Source organism: Psilocybe cubensis, chromosome 7 (genome assembly GCF_017499595.1).
Source record: "Psilocybe cubensis strain MGC-MH-2018 chromosome 7, whole genome shotgun sequence".
Classification (NCBI taxonomy): domain Eukaryota; kingdom Fungi; phylum Basidiomycota; class Agaricomycetes; order Agaricales; family Agrocybaceae; genus Psilocybe; species Psilocybe cubensis.
This window is the reverse complement of record NC_063005.1, coordinates 2,910,527-2,926,307: the sequence shown is the minus strand read 5'-3', so window position 1 is coordinate 2,926,307 and position 15,781 is coordinate 2,910,527. Positions and strand designations below refer to the sequence as shown.

The following is a 15,781-nucleotide window of genomic DNA, read 5'->3' as shown; positions in this document are numbered from 1 at the left end:
CCACCTCTCGCACAGGACATCGAAGAGGAGGCGGATGATGCCTTTTCCGCCGGTAATACGACGGCGGAGTCCGATGATTCCGGTAACCTTGGAAGAGCTCAGCGCGGGCGCGTCGGAAACACCCTGGGACAGAGAATTCTGGTTGTCCTGTAGCTTTCGTACCGTTTTGTTTTGGAAATATAAAAAAATCTTCCCCAAACCCAACTTCCAAGTCAAAAACTGATCATATTTCAAAATCAAAAGTGTTGGTGGCCGGTAAATTTGCAAAAAGATCGTACGTAGTAGACCATCCCGCCTCTTGGACTCCCAGCTCTTTAAATACATTCCTACGCATGTAATAGACTATGACTGCCCTATCTCCCTCGCACACCGTGCCGTGTTGAAGCAACCTGCCGGTAATTGCAACAAGGGTCATGGGATCATACTTGTACCGAAGTCCAAGGCCAGGAAGCTCAAGCCGTCCGTGTTCACCCTTCCCAAGTGGCATCAAAAAATCGTACCATGAGTAGCATGACCCATTATCCCGATGGTACGGTGTATCTCGGTTGCTGATGGCGGTCATGACTCCAAAGGGCGAACTCCATATTGTGAGAATTTGCTTCAATATTTCGGCCTTATGGACGAGCTCCGGTTCCGCAGCAAGCCGTTGAAGAAATTTTATTCCCGCCCGGTACTGCTCGGGGTGTATAATGCTCAAGATGGCTCCCAGCAAAGCCGAAGATGTCATCATGTCTCGTATAAACTCCTGTCCAATAGGATTACACAAGTCCAAGGAGACCTCAAGCGGGTTGGACGTCTGAGGAAAATATGAGGCAGTATAATACTTAGCAAACAAGTTTCTCACCTCATGGCCTTGCTGAAACCATGCCGGGGAAAAGTTAAGATTTCCAGGTTGAAGCCAACCTGGCTCATGTCGAAAGTAACTGTCATTGACCCTCCAGCTTGTGGCCAAAGGTGCCGCCTTGTGAATCATTGTTTCAATATCCCGTAATGAATTCCACACACTCTCCTGTTACTCTTTAGAACGCATAATATAGGAATTAATCGGTCCGTTTCTAAAACTCACCACCCTTGTCTCTGACAAAATACCTGGCAGGTACCACACCAATATGTTGCCTGCACTATCGATTACAGTTCCGGGCAGGGTTTGGTACTGTAACGTGGAATGCACCGGAGGAAACTGGTCTTTCAGGCGAGCCTCAACGGCAGAATTCTGACCCGTGCAACGTGCGCTGAGATGGGTCAAATATTCTTCTGCATCCCACGTCGTATATTCTGCCATTTACACATTATTTAATCTCAATTTTCAAAGCTTATTGATTGCATACCTTGATTTTCAAATGCCTGAAAAATCACCTCCACAGCTAGATTGCACTCAAACATGGTCTCAGCACTGAAGTTTTCCCGGATTTGATTAGGCAGTTCTGCATGCCAAAGACGACTAGCTATCTTTGCCTTCATGTAGTTTGAGAGGGATTGGGTTAGCTCAAAGGCATAATCCATACTATCAGGGTATGTGGAAAGGAATTTGCTGCCAGTATAATCTATACACCTTATTACATATATTAACGGTCATCCAATGTACGATTCAAGGCGGATATTTGTCGGAATACAGAAGCGGATGGATGAATGGGTCCGTCTGACAGCACAACACGGGTCAAGCGGATCCGTCTGCTTGCAATACACGGGATGCAAATGGACCTGTCCGGCTCATTTCCGGCCCGTGTTTCTTCCGTGTAGGTAGACGCGCGGATCCCGCAGGCCACCCGGCGGCTCCATTTAGCGCTAAATGGCACGTCATGTACGCTATGATTTGCCAGGCTAAATCACACGTACATCACGCTAATCTCCTAATTAGGTAGCGGAAGTAAATCCACCGTGTCTCACGTAATATCCTTATTATTAAATCTTAGGTAATGTATGTTATAAATAAACTGTCTTATGTGTCAACTGTAGTCCCGTCTCAACTCCTCTCGACGCCAACAATGTGTTTGGACAAGAAACCGATTCATTCCCAGATATACCGAACATCAAGGCAACTTTTCAACGCCTCATCGGATCCCTTCTTTTTATACAACGACATTCTCGCCCCGACATCTCAATTGCCGTCCTATTATTGTCTCAACATGCTTCCAATCCCGAGCCTTGACACTTTGCTACAGCCAAGCGCGTTCTAAGGTATCTGAGTGGCACCCGTAACTATCGCCTTCACTACGGTGGACAGAGTGCTTCTCAGACCCTGCAGGGTTATTCTGATGCCGACTGGGTGGGCAACAAGGTCTCACGCGCGTCTGTCTCAGGTTTCGTTTGGATGGTAGCGGGAGGGCCGTTAAGCTGGTCGTCAAAAACACAAACCTGCATATCGACAAGTTCGACGGAGTCTGAGTACATCGCTTTAACTCGGACGGTTCAAGAGGGTCTGTGGTTGGGCTCTTCACTGTCATATCTTCACATCATATGCCCTGACCCACTTGTGGTTGCAACTGACAACGAAGGCGCAAAGTCACTCTGTGAAAACGACTCATCCCATTCCAAAGCGAAGCACATCGATATCCGTTATCATTTTATTCGATCTCACATCGAGGCGAAAACATTTCAAATTCTTCATATTCCGGGTAAAGAGAACCCAGCTGATATCCTCACTAAACCACTTCAACGTGTCAAATTCCTGGAGGGGGTGTCTCGCTTGGGACTCGTTGATCCAAAGGCTGCCGGCAAGGTGATGCGTTGAGGGGGTGTGTTGGAATATGTGACTTGATGTTTGTGGTTGTTCGACTTTCTGTCTTTTTCTTTTCCACTTTTATACTTACTCTTTCCTTATTTGCACTCGGAACATCGGGCCCGTAGCCCCTGTTCATCTGCTATAGTTAGCAATTCATTTCCTTCAGCGTACAACGCATCACCTTCTCCAAATTCTCGATCACCTTCCCTTTTTTTCACTTTTCACTTATAGTAGCTCGTCTCGGTTCATTCACCTCAGCCCTTGTTCCTTCTCGGCTGAGGTGAATACAGTTCTTCATCGTTTGTAGAAAGTAACTAACAGAACTTGTAGACTCATGGTTTACTTAGGTCAATATATTCAGCCCTTGTTCCTTCTCGGCTGAGACTCACGGTTTACTTAGTTTTCTTCAGCGTCTGGAAGATGAAGCTAGGGATCTGGATTTGGAAATCATGAATGTCATGGATTATAACTGCTTTCAAAGCGTACCACTCACTACATTGACGTGAGGTTCAACTTGTCTTATTTTAATAACTTGCAACTGGGAGTACTGAGAAACTACATAGCAAGCAAAAGGATGGTAGTGTAGAACGCAAAAGACGTGGAACGAGTTGAGGATGAGGGGATTGGTCAGGGATCCTTTGAAGTATTGAGGACTTGGAACGGTCACATGCTCATGAGTATAAGACTTCGGCAGAAGCTCGGCACGGCTTTTGGGATCCACTTCGCTCTCTTTCATGATTCATCTCCCCTTGAAAGTTCAACCACCCAAATCTATGCAAAACTCTAGGCATCCATGCACTATGCATATACGCAGCTTTGTTTAAATACGAATATCTCTGTTTCAAGGACTCTCGAACAAAGCATTAACCAAAACTGATAATCATCCAACGATATTCATGAAATTTCCCCAATCCAACCCCAAACTCCACTCGCAGTACCGCCTCATCTCTGCGCAGTCGTCCGGTCTATGAAAGATATAACGATGGTTTTGATTTTCTCCTTTTAATACTCGTCCACTGTAAATGATTTTTCGCCACCACTTATCACAGTTGTATTCGGTGAACTGCCTCGCCCTCAGAGTGCATCAGGAAAACAGTCGAGGAATAGAACAAATAGAATTAGCGAAAATATTTGATTATATTAAATATATTGATTTTATTTGATTATTTGGCGAAATAGGGCTAAGCCCTCTGATCGGATTGCAAATCGACTTTTAGAAATATTCGCCATGCCCCAAAATATATCTGCTTGTAGAAATCAGACCTCAAATATTTCTAACATGCACTTATAGAAGGATTAGAATTTTAGATATAGAAATTGCTTGTATTGAATAGAATTTTACTCTTTTAATGTTTCACACACATAGTAGTAATAGAAAAGGTATAAATTGGCCAATAAGTACTCGAAAACATTGTAAACTAGTGGTATTGGAGTCAAGATTATCGCAAGTAAAGGTGGGGCACTCCACTCGACATATTCCTTCTCTTCATCCAGAAAGGAGCTGAGAGCAATGTGATTAGAAATGAAGGAAGTTGGTTAGGAGAATATGAAAACGTACCAATGGGGTCAGCAATCCAAAGCACAACCAACGCTGTTCTAGCTGTGGTAAGCGTACAATGAGATGCACACCAGCTCACTTACCTATTTATTTGCAGCGCATCTTGACCGAAACCTACACACAACTCCCCGGCCCTTGTTGGTGAGTCAGGACGTAAACACAACATATCACTCACCTTTCCATTTGCAGTGCACCTCAACAAACGCCACACGCGACTCCTGTCTCTCTCCTAGACGACGCCGACGTGAGTATGGAGCTCAATATTGCGCCTAGTCATCACACAAAACTACTGATGACACACCTTGGCAAACCTCCATTGGATGTGCTCGAGCCCAGCCTGTATATGCTGGCAGTTTGTTCCCGTAGCGCAGTCTACAATGGACTGGTCATCATTCCTACAGAGTTCAACATATCTTCCAAGATGAGTATGGTAGTCATGGTTGCACAACGCATAGACCGCGAACAAGTGACGACGGACCTTAACAAACTCCCTCGCAACCCTTTGACGTACTCGAGTCACCACCACCCCGGCCATTTTCGCCGGCAGTTGTTTTGCAGAACGCGATAGCGAGTGGTGAGCGCAATTGACGACGTGCCCGGGCTAATGAAGAGCAAAGAAGGTGAGGAATAGAACGGTAAGTGCAACAAGCACCACTGACGCACCATGCCCGCACAACCTCCAGTACCGCATATTGTAGGCAATTCAGATGACGCGTTGCACGACAAGGCTAGAATGCAATGCCGGCAAAATGCATGGAGAAGAGTTCCTTGCATGTCGTGGACATGGTTTCTTGCTATAAACCATCTTTCCTCATTACCACTGAGAACAGCGGTGAGGGCAAGCCACTCTAATGAGAAGAATGTACAAGGACAGTGGAGAGGATAGTAGGAGAGACGCGGTTGGATGCATAGCCTGGTAAGTGGGGACTTGTGTTGAGAGAACGTGAAAACGCGGGATGCTTGTAAGTCGGAGTTCGAACATGTGAAAATTAATTCGGATCACTTGTCGTTTGAATAAAATTTCGGCCGCGCGAAGTCCGCGCGGAGATGGATCCGATAAGTGCTTCTGCGACGCTGTTGTTTCGCGTTGTCGGGGTCAATTTGCTGTAATCATAGTTAGACATTGTCTTGCGTTCAAGTTGGCGCCGAGTAGTTCGCGTTTTTTGCTTCATTTTGTGTTGTGACCGCATTGTCGGCATTATTTGGTTCTTAAAAGTATGGACATTTATACCACCTTTATGGTGTAGCGGTTATGTCTGACAGTCCTGATAACATTTTTTGTAAGGTCGTGTGTTCGATCCTGCAGGAGCGTCGTTTTTCTGGACTTGATAGAAATATAACTGACCTTTGGAAAACATAGAAAAAAAAATCGTCGAATAAAATATAATAGAAAAATTTCGTGTATTTGGTAAGAATAGGAAAAAAATCTTAGGTAGAAAATGGCCCATTATCTACCCTATTACTTATATATATTATATGTATTCTACTCGTCGCCTGTTTTCCTGATGTGTCGAGGATTTCCGTGTTCGACGGGAAATTGCTGGACATTGACCACCTTGTTGAATAGTGACTGTCAAACACCCATTATACTCGTGGGACCTCTGTACTTGGTATGATGTACCTTCACCCGACTGAAGTGGCCGAATACTGCGGGTTCAGATGTCTCTGCTGCGTAGCATCCACTGTCAGACTCGGTTCTGTGCTGTGCAGCCCACTTTTATGACTCACAAGGGCCTCCCTGGTCGGCTAATGTCGCGCAGCTCGCGATGGGTACGGTGGAACATATCAATTGTTATACTGAGGCGCGTTATAAAAGCTGGATCGCCATTCTCGATTCGTTCATCAGCTCTTAAAGACGTTTTCTCTTTCAAAACTTGGCACTACTGCTTTTCAAACTCACCAAAGCAAAGACTATATTTTCTTAATCATGCAATCATCCTCGTCTACCTCCCTCCTTGCTTCATCCCAGCACAAATCAACGCGATCATCATCAAGCAATTGGGAATCGTCATTCGGAAACCTCTCGTCCTCATACGGGTTCAGCGGAAACGCACCCTCATTACCAAACAAATCTCAATCCTCGAAGCCCGCAAGCCCAGCCCAAATGTCTCCTTCCTACCCATCAGTGTTCCATTCATCTCAACCAACGTCTTCAACCGCGGGCAAAGATTATCAGAGCGCCTTTGGCCAATTATCGTCTTCGTACGGATTTGGAGGCAGCTATGCTCCTTCCTTCTCCAAAAAGACTCTCACATCAACACATAAAGAGCCAAAGACTCGCGCGGAGCCTCAAGGATACGAGGCTGCTTTCGGAAAGCTCATGTCATCCTATGGCTTTGGGGGGAACTCCCTTTCGCGAAAATAGACGCTCTCTATGGTACGCTAGTAGTCCAGACCATATTTGACGAAGCTTTATCTGACAATATCTTTGAAGATATCTATAACCATGCGACCCAATCAATCGAATTACGCTGCTTAATAACCTTATATTACCCCAACAATCTGTTATTACCTTTGAATCTTTTAATGTGTATCCGTTATATTCTCTTCGCTGTGTCTCAACATATTATAATTTATTTTATGGTTTAGGATTACTGCAGATACGATTCTGTGTATTGTAAACTTTGTAGCTTTTATATGATACCTTCTCATTTTTTTACTCGCTCCGTAAACAAATTTGGTAAAACATAGGAGCTCTACCAGTTGCTCTATATTGTTATTCTTTTCTTGTACCCATAAAGTTGGCACCAATGCAGCAGCGCTGATGTATCTACCTTCATATAAAATAATGGTACAAAATACATTTGAAAGGGAACAATAAAAGAAGAAAAGAAATACAGAGGAGAATCCATCGCACTGGTGCCTCCGCCAATTCCTCCTCAAAACCATCCTACATTTTCCTTCGCACAGGCGAAAGTCCACCAGACGCAGATGATACAGTGCTTCTTCTACTTCCTGCACCCACTTCTGCCCCACCATGTTGCTGGGACCCAGCAACAGTCGATACCCGCCTATTCGGCGCAAACACATCGCCATATCCTGGGGGCAGCACACGGTCCTCAGCCTCTTCTTCCATAACAGGCGCCGGTCCAGCATCGCGCTCTCGTCGAAATCCTACTGAGGGCGATGATGGAAAGTTCGACCCCCACCCGCCTACTCGCGAGGAAGATGTAGCGTCTGAGAAGCTGGACACAGACTGGGGCTCTGCATGGCCTGCTCCAAGAGCGTGATGCCCCTGGCGCGCTTGGCGACTCGAGGGTCTAGCAGTACCTGTGGCCGCTGAGGAGCCCCATGTAAAGACTGTGTCTGCGGTGGGAGAGATAATGGCCGGCGCCGCCGTTGAGATCCCTGGACTGAAGTTCTGGACGAAGGATGGGTATGGTCTGCCGGACTCTGCAAGGTGGTCGTTCTCGCGCGCGGGCCGTCGGCGTATGCGGAAACAGAAGGCGAGACCGATTATTGCGAGGAAGGCGAGTGCGCCAAAAACGCCGCCGACGATAGAGCCGACTGGTGGAGAGGAGCTGGCTGAGGCGGATGTGGATGGCGATGTAGCATTCGATGTGGTAGTTGAGGTAGAAGAGGTCGATGACGATGATGGTGATGAACCTGCTGAAGGGTCTGGTACTTCCAGTACGAATCCGTCGACCGTCAGCTGCGAATGTCCGTCGAATCGAATGTCAGGTTCGTTTTTAATGATAATCTGGTGTATGCTTGGGGTATTGAACCTCTGTGAGAACAATACAATCTATAAAACAAGATAGAAAAACAGCATCAGTTGATTTATTACATCGCTGGAATGACGTTTGGCCTGAAGCCACAGTGAGGTGATTATACATACTGGAGGGTTTCGTCCGTCGTCGGTGGCGTTGACGGCGTCTATTTGTATATAGTTTGGGTTGTCGGGGTCGCAGTCAATGCACATCCCATACAGACCGCCACAACAGCGAGGAATTCCATAATAGTAGAACGCAATGGCAGGCTCTACGATAACGATTTAGTCGTCAGATAGCATAAGACCCATTGGTGAAAAACGCACCAGGAAATGTCTGTCAGAGAGAACGACATCCAGTCAGCTACCGAGGCATCCTTTGGTGCAACTAGGTCGAGTGAAAACTCACGAAAGTGACAGTGTCATTAATGATGTTCGTTGAGGTAAGTGTCCCCGACCTCCCGACATTGCTTGCATTCCAAGTGCCTTGCGAAGACCAACTTCCTATATACTTTATATGTTCCCTATCTCTGTCATCGAATGTGTCGTTTCTGAAGCCAGACATCTCCTACCGACAACTGGAGTTGGATGGCGTAGTTTGAACTGATTTTTACTTTTGAAGCAAATACGGTTGTAGGAAGTGAACAATAATTGAGGGCAAGTGAGCCTTACCGTCAATCGATGTGATAGTGGAGTCCTTTCAGTCTCAGTTCACAACGGATATGGGATCCCCTGGGATGGCTCCGTGTTCGATGCGCTGTTGACAGTTGCTCTGATCAAAAGTTGGAGTATTAGCATTTCGACCTGTTACAGGTGATCAATGCATATTAAATCCAGTGGATCCTCCTGCACTAATTATAAGGACATGGAGCGATTTGAATGCGGAACAGGGATTCTTTGAAATTATGGTTGGATTCCCAGAAGGTTGCCCTCTGGCCGAAACGTTGGACAGCATCGCCAAAGGTCTGCAACGAGCGCATATTAATCATCGAATTCATTCTGCATTGCATATGCGCTGAATGCCGCGCTGGTCCCAGAAATTTCCCAACAATGATCAGATGATACGCTTTCATCATTTTCGCTCATGGATGAGGCCGATTTGGTTGGGTGTGCCCTATGTATAGGTGGTACCCGGGAACATTTCACAAAAGTGAAGAATTTGTTGACATTGATGAAGGATCTGTGAAATATTTAAAGCTCAAGAGCGTCGCCAAGGACAACTGAGAGGGACATGAGCGATCTGCATGTCGAAATTAGCCATGAATTCCACGAATTATAACTGCTTTTGCGGACCACCACATAGACGTGAGGTTCAACGTATCATGTTTTTATGCCTTCCGACTGAAATTACTGAAAAGTTACACAGAATGGGAAAGAGACATGGTATAGAACGGGGTGTAGGAAGTAAAGAGCAAGAAGGTAAAATGCTTTGGAAAATGGGAGTCCCTGTAACAATCACATGTTCATCAATGCAATTATTCGGCAAAGTATCGGCACGATTTTGGGGAGAGGACACTCTTTCACTCCTCCCCTTTCGACCCGTTTATTTAAAAAATTCCATAGTCTGATGAGCAAGTTGTTAACTTATTGTATTGGCTACAATTTCGATCGTTTTATCTGTATTTTCAACCCTTCTGTCATACAGTTGTTTTAGCTTAATAGAATTTGGACTACCGTTAGTAGACTTTGATTGGACTATTGGTTTCATCTGACCTGCGTCTGGCTCCAGAGAATCCACATATTTTGACACTGCTGATAATCTGGAAGCCCAGAGCTTGGGGGCACCATAAGCCCTATAAGCCGAGGAAAAACAACTTCAAAGAAAAGGTTTGATATGAATTCATCTTCCTAAATGTGTGGAGGGTTTTCAAAGAGTAACTAGTTCATACCTAGGCATAGAGGCACGCTGTCTTACTTATGCCCACAAAGTTAGTGTAAATGCAGCAGCGTTGGAGTCGCCTTCATATATAAATAATGATACAAAACACCCCCGAAGTGAAAAAATAGCAGAAAAAAAACCTGAGAATAATCCAGCGTACTGCTGCCTGTAACACTCTTCTTTCCCTTCGGTACAGTCCAACTTCAAGTTATGTTTTCCTTCGTAGAGGCGAAAGACCGCCAGAGGCTGATGACACAGTGCTTCCGCCGCTTCCTACACCCCCTCCTCCTCCATGTCGCTGCTGCGCCGCCGCCGCTGCCGACGCCCTCCGACTTGGTGCAAACACATCACCATAATCCGGGGGCAGCACATCCTCCTCCTCTGCCTCTTCCACCACAACAGGCGCCGGTCCAGCATCGCGCTCTCGTCGCGGTCCTACAGTGGGCCCTGATGCGGAACTCGAAGCCCCGCCTCCTCCTACGCGTGAGGAGGACGTGGCGTCGGAGAAAGTGGATACGGACTGGAACGCCGCATGGCTTGCTCCGCCACGAGCATGGTGCCCGTGGTGCCCGCGACGATTGGTGCTCGTGCCCGCACTACTCGCAGCTGCAGATGTGGTGTTCCACGCGGAGACGGTGGTTTCTGTGGGAGACATGAAAGTGGACAGCGTCGGTGCTGAGAACGAGGAGTTTGTTGCAGGGCTGAAGGGCTGGACGAAGGTTGGGCGGGGCCCGCCGGATTCAGCGAGGTTGTCAGTCTCTCGAGCACGCCGTCGGCGTATGCGGATCCAAAAGGCGAGTACTATTATGGCGAGAAGGAAGGCGAGTGCTCCGAGGACGCCGCCGACGATGGCGCCGATTGGTGGAGAGGTGCTGGGTGCGGTGGATGGGGATGGGGATGGGGCATTTGATGTGGAAGTCGAGGAGGAAGAGGTTGTTGATGAGGACGAGGAAGATGAAGAAGAAGAAGAACCAGCTGAAGGATCTGGCACTTCGAGTACAATTCCGTCGATAGTGAGCTGCGAACGTCCGTCGAACCGAAGGTCTGGTTCGTTTTTAATGATAATCTCGTGTATGCCTGGGGTGGTGAACCTCTGTGAGAATAATACAATCTAGCAAAGAAGACAGAAGACAGCGTCAGTAGGTTGTTAGTACGACCAAAAATGACACTTTGGGTCGAAGTTTCAATGAGTGATTATGCATACCGGAGGGTTGTGTCCGTCGTCGGTGATGTTGACGGCGTCTATTGTTATGAAGTTTGGTTTGTTGGGGTCGCAGTCAATGCATATCCCATATTGACCACCGCAACAGCGTGGAATTCCAAAGTAGTAGAAAGCAATGGCAGGTTCTGCGATAGTGATCCAAACATTAGTTGTCAAAGAGCATTGAAGTTCAGTTTGAGCCGAACGCACCAGGAAACGTCTGTCAGAGAGAATGGCGTCGAGTCAGCTACCAAGACAACTCCTGGTGCTACGTCGAGTGAAAACTCACAAAAGTAACAGTGTCATTAATACCGTTCGTTGATGAGAGCGTCCCCGTCGTTCCAACATTGCTTGCGTTCCAAGAACCCGATAGAAACCAGCTGCTCCCTTGATACTTTAGATGATCAGTATCGCGGTCATCGAAAGTATCGTTCTTAAAGCCAGACATCCGGTGCCGACTGGAGGGGGATGTTGAGCTTGGACTACGCTTTGGATGTGGAGCGAATCGTGGTTTGAGGGAGAGCACCGCATTACAGGGCAAGTGACCCTTTCCCGTCAACGGGCGTACTGAAGCCCTTTCAGTCTCGGCTCACAATGTATATGGTATGCCCTGTGATGGTTCCGTGTTTAATGCGCTGTTGACAGTTTCCCTGATCAAAAGATGGAGTAACAACATCTCAACCAGTTGCAGGTGATCAGTTCATGTTGAGTTCCGTGGATCCACCTCCGCAAAATGAGGCAATGACGCAGTCTAGAATAAGAACTAGTTGTTCTTTTGAAAATATGGTCGTATTGCCAGAGAGTTGCCCTCTACCTGCGATACCTGTATGTTTTGTGAGGATTAGAACATGGGAACTTTAAGGTGTGTGGACCCGGTCCGGAAGCAGTTGATCAGGGTGCCATGGCAGCATCAGAACCGTGAACGCCGACCCGGGCGAATATTACGCGCGCCGCGCAGGATTAATATCTAGGTATGTATCTGTTTTTTCAGTGCATGTGCATGTAGTTAGATTACTTGACCTCATTCCACTTGGGCGTATCCTTCAAGTGCATCTTAAAACCTTTGCGATGAGCGCATACTATTCGTCGAGTTCGTCCTATGCTGGGGCTGGCCCAAATGACGCACCAGCACCAATGGCTCCGATTAACTATCAAACAGTGCGTTTTCATCATGATTTTCTCTGGTGGCTGAGGCTGATTTGATTGGGCGTTTCCCTCTATGATTAGGCGATTCCTGGAGATGTTTCCACGGCAGTAAAGGACCTGTTAACATCGACGAAGCGTCTACAGGAAATGCTCAAGCTCTGGAGCATTGAACAGGCCACGGAGGGGGACGTGAGCGATCTGTATGTCCAGATCGGCCATGCATTCAATGTTACGATAACTGCTTTTGCGTACCACCACATAGACTTGAGGTTCGCATCGTCTTCTTTGACCATGTCTTATTGGCGGTGTTCGTATTGACAATGTATACAGTGATTTGCACAACATACCTACGGAACTACGGGAGGTCCTGGAGCGATGTCTTTCGGAGGATCCATCCCCGGAAGTGTTGGACAGCTACCTTCCAGACTTGCGGAAGGTGCTGTTCAAACTTCTGAAAGGCTTGCAGAGTCGACAAGCTGCATGGCGAGCGTCCGTAGAGAGACGAGAGGCAATGCAATTGAGGACATCGCCGCTGAACTCGGACTAGTACAACTTCTCACTTGCCACCCTTTCTCTCCGAAGAGCGCCGCAGCACATCTCATTACGCCCAGTCTTCGTAACTTGGCAGATCCTTGACTTTTATGTCATTGTGGGCGCACTCGGACAACTTGACGAAGAATCTAATAGACAAGACACTTTCGGATGAGGAATATCGCATTCACGATAAGACCAAGCACACTCTTGAAACAAGGAAACAAAAGCCAGACAGGTCCGCCCAGCCTCTGTAAATGGTGTCCCAAATCCGATACCCCATGGACAATCAAACAAAAGGACAGTTCACGGATAGGAATAACGATTCATTCAATATTGTTTTACATTTGTTGATGTAATATACGACACTACGCTCCTACATGTAGTACTAGCTTATACCTGTAGCCTGGATAATACCTATCGATCACCTATATTCTTGAGTTTGCTTTCTCAGATACTAGTTTTCAGAATCATAGGGGCTTTGTGTTCAGATTGCGCGTGCGAATAAAGTTGCGGCTCTATGGAATAACAGCCAACACAGCTCAGTTGCTTACGCCGTTGTCAGCATCTCCCTCCAACCACATCTCATAATTGCTGAATTCTGGACGAATGCTACGAGGCCCAAGATTATCAAGGATCACCAGGGACCTCATTTGCTGTGACTGGAGCAAAACCTCTTGTCTCAACACCAGTACCTCTAGATATTCCGCTCTTATCTCTACTATCCACCTGGCACACATCATAAACGACGAAAAAACCGTGATTCTGCATTCCTTCCGAGTCAGGAAAAAGGGTGCACACACCATTTTCGCGTACATATCGCGTCTTCGATGAATGGGTGTTCGTGCTTTGCGACGCGCTAGCCGCCAATATCGTGGATTTTATCGCTGGTAGCAGGCAACGTGAGTCGCTGCCCCACGCGGCGTTATTACTACGTATATCTCGCGATATATGCACGCACGCGGGGGTCTGGGACGAATAAGTGCGAGAGCGGGGCACATCCCAGTTTTACGCGCGCGTACCAAGCCCAAGTCGCCACATGCCAACGTGGCGAGAAGAATTGCAAGAAGACAAACTTCGGCGGCTAATACGGACGCTTGCAGATGACAATAAACACCAGGATGCACCAAATGCATATGCCAAATGGGTTGCACAATCTCTAAGAACAGGAGAGGGTATAAAGCACACGATAGGGCTCTGTTATCTAGTTTCCTGTCCCTCTTTACCTTTTTTCTCTCGTGCTTTTGAGGGTTTTAGACGCACACGATGAAGCTACAGCTTTCTTCTGTTCTTTTGGCTGTTGTTGGCCTCTTCGCATCGTACAGCGCCGCGTCGATTACTGCTGAGGAGTTCCAAGAGAAGACAGATCTCGGATTCCATCTGCTCAGCCTCGAAGAAGACGCCCCGCCCGTTTGGAGAACAGAAGCCGAGACTGAGGAACTCATCGCCCAGGGTGCCAACTTTGTATGTCCTTTGTCATACGTTTCTTTTCATACAAAACGGGAATGTTGACGACATTATCATAGTTCGACCTCACATACACATATACCCCTGGCGAAGAGGACAACGCTCGCGTCTCCTCCGATGCTGCCGAGTTCACAGCTGCTGCCACCTGTACGTCTATTTTGCGCGCTTTCAAGTCATTCCATACCATTTAACATTCATTTCATCGAATAGACGCTGCCCCATCTCATCAAGCTGAGCTGAGGCCTATCATTGCTCAGGTGTCGCTTGCAAACACACAAAGCCTGCTGAACAACTTGACGTCGTTCAATAACCGATACTACAAAGCCGCGTCAGGCCAACAAGCCTCCGTCTGGATTCGCGACACCATCGCAAACGTCAGTGCCCCGCATCCCATCTCTTTCTCCCTCACTCCACTCACCCCCTTAACTTGTATTGTATTCCACAGATCATCAAGACATACCCTGCAAGCGGCGCCTCCGTGTCTCTGTACACCCACTCATGGACACAGAACTCCATCGTTGCTAAGATCCCTGGAAAGACTTCTGGTCCAGTGACCATCCTCGGGTCGCACATGGATTCCATCGGTGGAGGATCTGTGAGCACCAGCCGTGCGCCCGGCGCTGACGACGATGGCAGTGGCTCCGTCAACCTCATCGAGTCCTTCCGCGTGCTGCTTCAGGCCGGGTTCAAGCCTACGACCCCCGTCGAGTTCCACTGGTTCGTGCTCTGTTTTACCGCTGGGCCCTGATGGCAATTACTTAAGTTGTTGCTTTTTTTTTGGTACTTAGGTATGCTGGTGAGGAAGCCGGTCTTCTTGGATCGCAGGCGATCGCAAAGGCGTACAAGTCTGCCAAAGTCGAAGTGAAGGGTATGCTCCAACTCGATATGACTGCATAGTTCGTATTACCTCTTTATCACGCGCGTTACCACATGTATACTCATCGCAATTGTTCTCGTTTCTAGCGTCAAGCCTGGCACAAGCCCTGTTGTTGCTCTTATGCCCGTAAGTTTTGAAATGTATTACCTCCTTAGTGGGGCTCGTTGTTAACCAAGTTGTTTTTTTCTTCTCTGCTATCCAGGATTACACCGATTCCGGTTTGACCGCGTTCGTTGGCTCTCTCGTTGACGAGTACACATCGCTTCCATGGGTTATCAACGCCAAGGTAACGCGCATTCAAGCAAATACTACTCTGTCACCTGAGCTGATTCCTTATTTTTTTTTCTTTTCTGAAGTGTGGATATGGATGCTCCGACCACGCCAGCTGGTATGCCCAGGGATACCCCACTGCTCTTCCCTTCGAGGGCCTCTTCTCCAACATCAACCCCAAGATCCACACCAGCGGCGACACCACCTCCGTGGCTGGATTCTCGTGGACGCATACCCTGGAATACACCAAAATCGCTGCTGCATTTGCTTACGAACTTGCTATCTAGATGTGATGGAATGTCATTGTTCATGAAGGTGTATAATTTATAAACAGTTGTAAGGAATATTGGTATTTAGAAATTTTGGATTACAATCGGAGAGATACCTAGCTATGGATACAGTGTTATTGTAATAAAGGTCC

General features: G+C 47.3%; 6 protein-coding genes across 6 annotated transcripts; 3 read left to right on the top strand and 3 right to left on the bottom strand.

The window, feature by feature from the left end:
* Nucleotides 1-223: 223 nt before the first annotated feature.
* JR316_0008442 (uncharacterized protein) lies at nucleotides 224-1,461 on the bottom strand (the record flags this gene model as incomplete). The annotated part of the gene is made up of 4 exons (XM_047894157.1): nucleotides 224-796; nucleotides 845-1,009; nucleotides 1,067-1,275; nucleotides 1,329-1,461. 4 exons carry the CDS (start codon nucleotides 1,459-1,461, stop codon nucleotides 224-226), a joined length of 1,080 nt encoding a protein of 359 aa, XP_047747472.1.
* Nucleotides 1,462-6,207: 4,746 nt separating this feature from the next.
* JR316_0008441 (uncharacterized protein) lies at nucleotides 6,208-6,645 on the top strand (the record flags this gene model as incomplete). Its single annotated transcript, XM_047894156.1, has 1 exon — nucleotides 6,208-6,645. The coding sequence occupies one exon, from the start codon at nucleotides 6,208-6,210 to the stop codon at nucleotides 6,643-6,645; it is 438 nt and encodes a 145-aa protein (XP_047747471.1).
* A 525-nt stretch (nucleotides 6,646-7,170) lies between these two features.
* Nucleotides 7,171-8,415, bottom strand: JR316_0008440 (uncharacterized protein; the record flags this gene model as incomplete). Its single annotated transcript, XM_047894155.1, has 5 exons — nucleotides 7,171-8,025; nucleotides 8,119-8,156; nucleotides 8,210-8,261; nucleotides 8,317-8,326; nucleotides 8,399-8,415. 5 exons carry the CDS (start codon nucleotides 8,413-8,415, stop codon nucleotides 7,171-7,173), a joined length of 972 nt encoding a protein of 323 aa, XP_047747470.1.
* Nucleotides 8,416-10,076: 1,661 nt separating this feature from the next.
* On the bottom strand, nucleotides 10,077-11,517 carry JR316_0008439 (uncharacterized protein; the record flags this gene model as incomplete). The annotated part of the gene is made up of 4 exons (XM_047894154.1): nucleotides 10,077-10,979; nucleotides 11,073-11,215; nucleotides 11,280-11,289; nucleotides 11,359-11,517. 4 exons carry the CDS (start codon nucleotides 11,515-11,517, stop codon nucleotides 10,077-10,079), a joined length of 1,215 nt encoding a protein of 404 aa, XP_047747469.1.
* Nucleotides 11,518-12,137: 620 nt separating this feature from the next.
* On the top strand, nucleotides 12,138-12,762 carry JR316_0008438 (Bud site selection protein 6; the record flags this gene model as incomplete). The annotated part of the gene is made up of 3 exons (XM_047894153.1): nucleotides 12,138-12,227; nucleotides 12,297-12,484; nucleotides 12,546-12,762. The coding sequence occupies 3 exons, from the start codon at nucleotides 12,138-12,140 to the stop codon at nucleotides 12,760-12,762; spliced, it is 495 nt and encodes a 164-aa protein (XP_047747468.1).
* Nucleotides 12,763-14,012: 1,250 nt separating this feature from the next.
* Nucleotides 14,013-15,647, top strand: JR316_0008437 (Leucine aminopeptidase 1; the record flags this gene model as incomplete). Its single annotated transcript, XM_047894152.1, has 8 exons — nucleotides 14,013-14,210; nucleotides 14,273-14,360; nucleotides 14,424-14,587; nucleotides 14,659-14,930; nucleotides 15,002-15,109; nucleotides 15,177-15,216; nucleotides 15,293-15,376; nucleotides 15,447-15,647. The coding sequence occupies 8 exons, from the start codon at nucleotides 14,013-14,015 to the stop codon at nucleotides 15,645-15,647; spliced, it is 1,155 nt and encodes a 384-aa protein (XP_047747467.1).
* Nucleotides 15,648-15,781: the final 134 nt, after the last annotated feature.